Source organism: Homalodisca vitripennis, unplaced genomic scaffold (assembly GCF_021130785.1).
Source record: "Homalodisca vitripennis isolate AUS2020 unplaced genomic scaffold, UT_GWSS_2.1 ScUCBcl_1476;HRSCAF=5151, whole genome shotgun sequence".
NCBI classification, from domain to species: Eukaryota; Metazoa; Arthropoda; class Insecta; order Hemiptera; family Cicadellidae; genus Homalodisca; species Homalodisca vitripennis.
The window spans coordinates 25337-32356 of NW_025777587.1; the positions used below are offsets into that span (position 1 = coordinate 25337).

The following is a 7020-nucleotide window of genomic DNA, read 5'->3' on the forward strand; positions in this document are numbered from 1 at the left end:
ACAGCCCCCGGGCCCTTATGCGTATGACAACTCAGCAAGTAGCGTGGTTTTGAGACTAATGGAACCTATCGACAGAACAGGAAGGAACATTACGATGGATAATTACTATACCTCTGTTCCCCTTGCCAATGAGTTGTTCATGCATCATAGAACCACTATAGTAGGGACTATAAAAAAAAATAAGCGAGAGATCCCAGATTCATTTAAAGATGTCAACGGTAGACCAGTAGGCAGCAGCATGTTTGCTTTTGGCTGTGACCCGAATAGAGCCACATTAGTCTCTTATGTCCCGAAAAAAGGGAAAAATGTTTTGATGTTGTCGACATTTCATGATGATGACTCTATTGATCCCGATTCTGATCTGAGGCTAACAAACCAGAGGTCATTACTTTTTATAACATGACCAAAGGTGGGATCGATGTTGTAGACAGAAAGAAAAAGGACTACTCTGTAAAACGTATTAGTAACAGGTGGCCTTTGACGATTTTTTGTGGACTCCTGAATCTGGCAACTATAAATGGTCAGATTATCTACAACCTGAATACAAAAGACACCATGCAGAGGAGGACTTTCATAACGAGCCTTGCGAGGGACCTAGTAAAGCCGCATATTCTACATAGAGCTTCTATTCAGACCCTCTCACTCCCGTTGAGGACCAGCATCAGGGCTGTCGCCGGTGTAGAACTTCCTGAGCCAAACCCCCCACCAGGTAGGGATTGATCTTTTTTACCAGTAACTAAAACTGTATACATTTAATATTTTACCGATAAAAACACCTTGGTCTTACAAAAAACTCTAATACTTCTTGATTGTGAACACAATGAATTCTTTGATCCGATCCTACATATAAAAATATATATATATATGTATATATATCTGTTTGTATTTTTTTTTCAGTTGTCGAGGGACGAAAACCAAGGTGCCACTACTGCCCTGTCAGGAAAAACAGGTTTACTCCATACAAATGCTCAGCTTGTGAAAGATCCGTATGCAAGGAGCACACTGCCAAAACAAGCTATTGGTGCCACAACTGTGCAGCAGAAGGGAACTAGATCTAAGTTTTTGTTTCTTGTATTAGTTTCCACTTCACATGCATTATTTTTACATTATCAATTTAATTTAGAATGTCTTAAGTAATAAAAAACATTTCCTTAGTAACTGAAAAAAATTATTTCAACCTTCTGCATGTGTAAGTAAATGGGGATAAATTAATAAAATTTAAAAAATCCAATAGTTAGTAATTATTTTTGTTATTAATTTTTTTAAATTGCCTGACACTTGTAAAATACAAATTAACTTATCAGGAAACAGGTACAAATTGCATTATAAGTGCAAGTTAAGATTTAAAAGCAATAGAGAGCAAATAGCAATAAAAAACGCAATGTTAGATGGCAGCTATACAGGTGACCTACTACGTAAGTGGAATATACGGGACTCCTCACGGGTTAATCTTGATGTCTTCAGGCAGTCGATTGAAAAACTTGGCACCAGCATAAGAAGGTTTCTTCTAAAACAGCTTCTTTGTGTGAGTTGGGAGGCAGAAGTTGTAGGTATGTTAATTACTATTTTGCTGAAGGTTTTTGGAGGTGGCTAAGACTGTGGCTATTAGTATATATAAATGTATAACTGTCATTAGTCTCCATTACTTGAAAACCTCTCTGCAGCTTTCTCGCCCGTTTAAGGTGGCCTTTATTCTTACTGCTTTCTTTTGTAGTATCAGAACACGTTCTAAATCCTTATTTGCTGAAGCACCCCAAGCAATAATTCCATACCTAATATGGCTTTTTAAAAAGGGCATACTATGCTGGTCTAGTTGCTTCTACAGTACTGATTGCTTTTGTTCTTCTAATTGCAAACAAAGCACTGCTTAAGCTGTTGAAAAGTGTATTAATGTGACTTTGCCAAGAAAGATCTTCATCAATAACAACTCCAAGGTACTTAAATTCTGTCACAGACTGTCATCCAGGAATGTCAGATACGTCCCCTTTCTACATTGACGCCAATGAAAGCATTAATTTCTAACATTTCCAAGCATTTATTTGCAGAGAAGTACTGTGTTATATGCATACATTATTGTATGACTGAATTGATTAATGAAAGCTGGAAGGTCATTTGTAAATAATGTAAATAAAACCGGCCCTAGAACAGACCCTTGAGATACACACTTTGTCACTGGTAGGAGGTCAAACTCTTGTTACTTGTCATCCCTCTATTAAATTGTTTTATTTCAACCAGTTGACTTCGTCCATTCAAGTAACTATTGATCCATTTCAATAGTATGCCTTGAATACCAAGTGACTCCAGTTTGGCTGATATAAGGCCATGGCTGAGAAAATCGAAAACCTTACTAAGGTCTATGAAGATGCTTGTAGTGATATTGCCCTCCTCCAAGTTGTCTAGGTTATATTCCACCAATTCAACAATTTTTGTAGTAGTTAACCCTAGAACTGGCGGTCATTTCATCCTGTAGTGTCGGGCTGTTTTTGGAGCTTCGCGCAAGGTTTTTAAAAAAAAAAATTATTAAAAATATAAAATAAAAGCAATATAAATAAGAGTATATATATTTTTGTGTTCACAATTAAACGTAGAATTGCACTATATTGTAAAATTAACCATAAAAAATTTTCTAATAAACACTTTTTTTAATCAAATATAAAATTTACGAAAAATATTTCTTAAATTTGGGGGGGACCATACCTAGCAAATGAAGTTATAGTGAGAAATATTTATAAGTGAGATAGCCATTCTGTGCCAAATTTTATCTAGTTTCAGAAAAACATAAACATTATACACATTTATGAAAGCATCATAAAGCTATAGAACAAAAAGCAGCGATGCGTATAAATTCTGAAAATCGGGTGTACATGTAAGACTTTGGTAAAACAAGTTTTGCTAATACATTTATCTATGAATACATGTTGTATTGCATATTTTATTACTTAGAATAAAATAGAATATACAGTACTAATGAAATAATTACCATAAATTATTTTTTGAAAAGTAAAAAAAAAATTAAATTTTGCCATTATTCAAAAATTTTGCGAAAAATTTTCATTCAGCAAAATATAAAATCGTTTCTAAAGCTTGTACTATATCAAAATTTATGGTTTATAAGTAATAGGAAATATTATGTAGTTAGAAAACTATAAATATAACTAAATATATTGAAAAAATATAGAATAACCCAAAAGAGTTATTATATATAACCAAAGAAATTACAGCAAATATATATTTTATTGTGAAAACTATCTATTTGCCAAAAATAAATAGATACTTCAGAGCTAAAAGAGTGCTATAAATAACGTTTAGTAAGTGAAAACAATAACAAACTATGTGAAATGAATTTTAGCCAAGTCATTTTGCCATAGCCTACACAAAGCCGGTAATTTCTCAAACATATTTCAGTAAATAAAATTGATTTATTCTAAAATATATATGTTTACACTACTACGACATCAAACAACACACTACACATTAAATACGACACTAAAACACGCGTAAAACTATTAAAACTTACAAATATCCACAGCTCGGCACGAAAGTGATACAGAACGGCAGCGGCAATATGGCGGTCACAACAAACTGCGTTGTTTTCTTTTACGTTCAAAATGACAAGCTTGCTACGTCATAACCATAATACAAAGAAGAATAAAACTCATCTTTTCCCTAGCATTTTTCTTCCCGAATCCAATGGTGCATGAATTATATCGATACGTTACCAGAGTATATTGTAAAAAGTAATTATACGAGGGAATGTTTGACCGACAAAAGTTTGACGGTTAACACTACAGAAGCGGCATTGACCGACAAAATTATGTCGATTAACAGTTCTAGGGTTAACTTCCTTTCTAAAACCATGCTGACTCTCTGTTAATAGAAATTGTTGGGATTGCTGGGCTCATAACCTTTTATAATTTAGGAGGTGAAATTATACTATAAATATATATATACATTGTGTTATACATATATGTTATACATTGTGTTATATATATATATATATATATATATATATATATATATATATATATATATATATATATATACATACAAGTAGATATGAATATGGGGTTTCTAGACCACTTTTGGTACAGTCAGAAAATCAATGTAAAATACTGTTCATTGAACCATAAACAAATCTATAAATCATGAACTAAAAATAAACGAATCTATAGCTGTTTGATTCTACTTTCTTAAGCTGAAACTTAGTCAAATATGCTTCGAATCAATCTAATGATCTCATATCTGCTTCGAATCAACGAAAATTCTGTTGTAAATATATTAAAATCTTAATGAAAAATCTTGGAAAAGTTAAAGAAAAAATTATTGAAAAAATAGTATAAAGAATTTAAATTACCTCATACAAACCAATATAGTAATAAAAGTACTATTTTTTCAATAATTTTAAGTCTTAGTTTACAGATTTTTCTATAATAAATAGAAGAATCTATCACTGTTTCACTAGAAATTGTGCTGATTTCTGTCAAATTCTAGTAAAAATCATTACTTTTTCAAATTCATAGTTAAGAAATTTTCCTTATTTAAATGGAGAGGAAAAAGGTATCATGTCCATACTGCAAAAAAGATGTTTTTGAACATCATTACACCAGGCATTATAATTCAAAGAATCATCTGAAAAATAAAGATATTTATGAAAAAGAACTAAATTATTTGAGGAATTGGGCTAAAGAGAATCAAATCGATGGTCACGAAAAGATGTACAATATAGAAAAATTGCGTGAATTAAAGAAAAGCTTTAAGGAAGATAAAAAAGATCTCAATCTATTTAATGATGAAAAAATTCAATCAATCGCTGAAAAATTGTCCATAGAAACAAACGATAAAACTAAGTCTGAAATGATCGAAGAAATTGATAAAACTCTTAACGAAAAACCTGAAAATATCATAGATGTAGAAGTTTTATCCTCAATACACGGTCTTTTCAAGCAATACATTTTAACAAACTTGAACGACAATTCCATGTCAATTTACAAATATCTATCAATTATGAGGCCAGAAATTAAAAGTTTAATAGAAAAATTTCAAGAGAATGTTAAAAATATGAAGGGTTATCTCTCTTTGGAATGTGAATATGAAAGAACTTTAGTGAACGGTGAAACACAAACGTGTCCAATGTACTTTACTATAAAAGCAGATGAAATCTTCGATGTAAATGATTTTATCACTAAGCAATTTAATAAATTATCACATCGAGAACAGACAAATCATCCAAATAGGGGTTCAGGATGGACATTTAAACGCTGCATACAACTAGTTTTGAGCCTTAACAAACACGAAATGATGAATGCTGGATCATATATCGATTTACCAAAGAAAATCAAAGATAAAAAAGCTTGTATAAATATCAAAAATAAAGATGATTATTGCTTTATTTATTCTATCCGATGTGCTATTGAAAAACCCGAGACTCATGTCGACAGAGCAAAACAATACGAAAAATTTGTAAATGACGAGATATTTTCAGGTTTCGAGTATCCAATGTCCTTAAAAGATATACAATCATTTGAAAAACGAAGTTACAATTCCAAGTATAAGTATCCGAAAATGTCAATAAATATCTACAGTTATGATGAGAAATTTAACATTGTTCCGTTGCAAATTTCAGAAATGTATGACACCGAGTTAGAAGTTGATTTATTGTATGTAAAACAAGAAGATAAATCTCATTATGTTTTGATAACCGATCTAAATAGATTAGTGAGTTCACAGTTATCTAAACATAAAGAAAGGAAATTTCTTTGTAGAAGATGTTTTAAGCCATTTTTACAAATCTGGAGATTTAACAGATCATTTAGAAATTTGCAAACAACATGAAGTTTGTAAGCCAATTATGCCGTTTCCAGGTCAAACAACAACATTTACTAATTATCAAAAGAAATTTTCTCATCCTTACGTTATTTATATGATTTTGAAAGCATATTAGAGAAGATTCCCACATGCAAAAACAATCCGCAAAAATCGACTACAACCAAGATTCAGAAGCATATTCCTTATGGTTTTACTCTATATTTAGTGTCAAATGTGACAAATCGCATGTACAAACCTATATGTAATAGAGCACAAAATGAAGACGATTTGCCTAATGTTCCTACACAATTGTTTGAAGAGCTCAATAAAATATCAAAATACATAGCTACAAAATATAATTCTAAGAACAAAAAACCTATGAAATTGACAGAAGAAGAAGAATTAGCGTACCAAAATTCCAGTCTTTGTCATATTTGTGAATGTGAGGGTTTTGATAATCAAACAAGAAAAAAAGTACGAGATCATTGTCATTTAACAGGTAAATTTAGAGGTTCAGCTCATTTATCTTGTAACTTGAATCTCAAATTTCCTCAAAATATTCCAGTTTTTTGTCACAATATGTCAAATTACGATACTCATTTGTACATAAAAGAATTGGCTAAACAATATGGAAATGTTGATTTGATCGCAAACACAGATGAAAAATATATAAATTATTCAGTAAATTCAGGATATGGGTATGAGTTTGAAGATGATAAACCAAGAAAGTTCATCAAGTTTTCATTCGTAGATACGTTCAGATTCATGGCCTCGTCTATAGAAAAGTTAGCTAAAAACCTCAAGAAAGAAGACTTCAAACATACAAATCATTTTATACAAGATGGTCTGAACGCAATTCTAGAAAGACAACCAAATGACGAAGAAGAAATCTTTAAAATTCTATCTGGAAAAGGCATATTTCCTTACGAATTTATCGATAGTATTGAAAAACTTGATTACACAGAAGAGCTAAAAATTCAAGATTTCTATTCACTTTTAACAGACGAGAGCATATCTGAGAAAGATTATCAACATTACTTGAGCGTTTGGAACAAATTAAAAGATAAAAATCTTGGAAATTACTCTGATTTGTACAATATCCAAGATGTTTTATTGCTTGCTGATATATTTGAAAATTTCAGAAACATTTGTCTAAATTGTTACAAACTTGATCCAGCTCATTATCTAACTGCTCCAAGTCTCGCATGGGACGCT

The 7020-nt window shown here is 31.3% G+C and overlaps 1 protein-coding gene across 1 annotated transcript; it reads left to right on the plus strand.

Moving 5' to 3' along the window:
* Nucleotides 1-369: 369 nt before the first annotated feature.
* Nucleotides 370-1204, plus strand: LOC124371464. Its single transcript, XM_046829797.1, has 2 exons — nt 370-709; nt 898-1204. Exons 1-2 carry the CDS (start codon nt 400-402, stop codon nt 1050-1052), a joined length of 465 nt encoding a protein of 154 aa, XP_046685753.1. The 5' UTR covers nt 370-399; the 3' UTR covers nt 1053-1204.
* The last annotated feature ends 5816 nt before the right edge of the window (nt 1205-7020 follow it).

Bases quoted from the DNA above. Each gene is read 5' to 3' on its own strand.
- LOC124371464 (XM_046829797.1), top strand. From the start codon at position 400: ATGACCAAAGGTGGGATCGATGTTGTAGACAGAAAGAAAAAGGACTAC. The intron at 710-897 runs GTAGGGATTGAT...TTTTTTTTTCAG, and splicing joins TGAGCCAAACCCCCCACCAG to TTGTCGAGGGACGAAAACCA.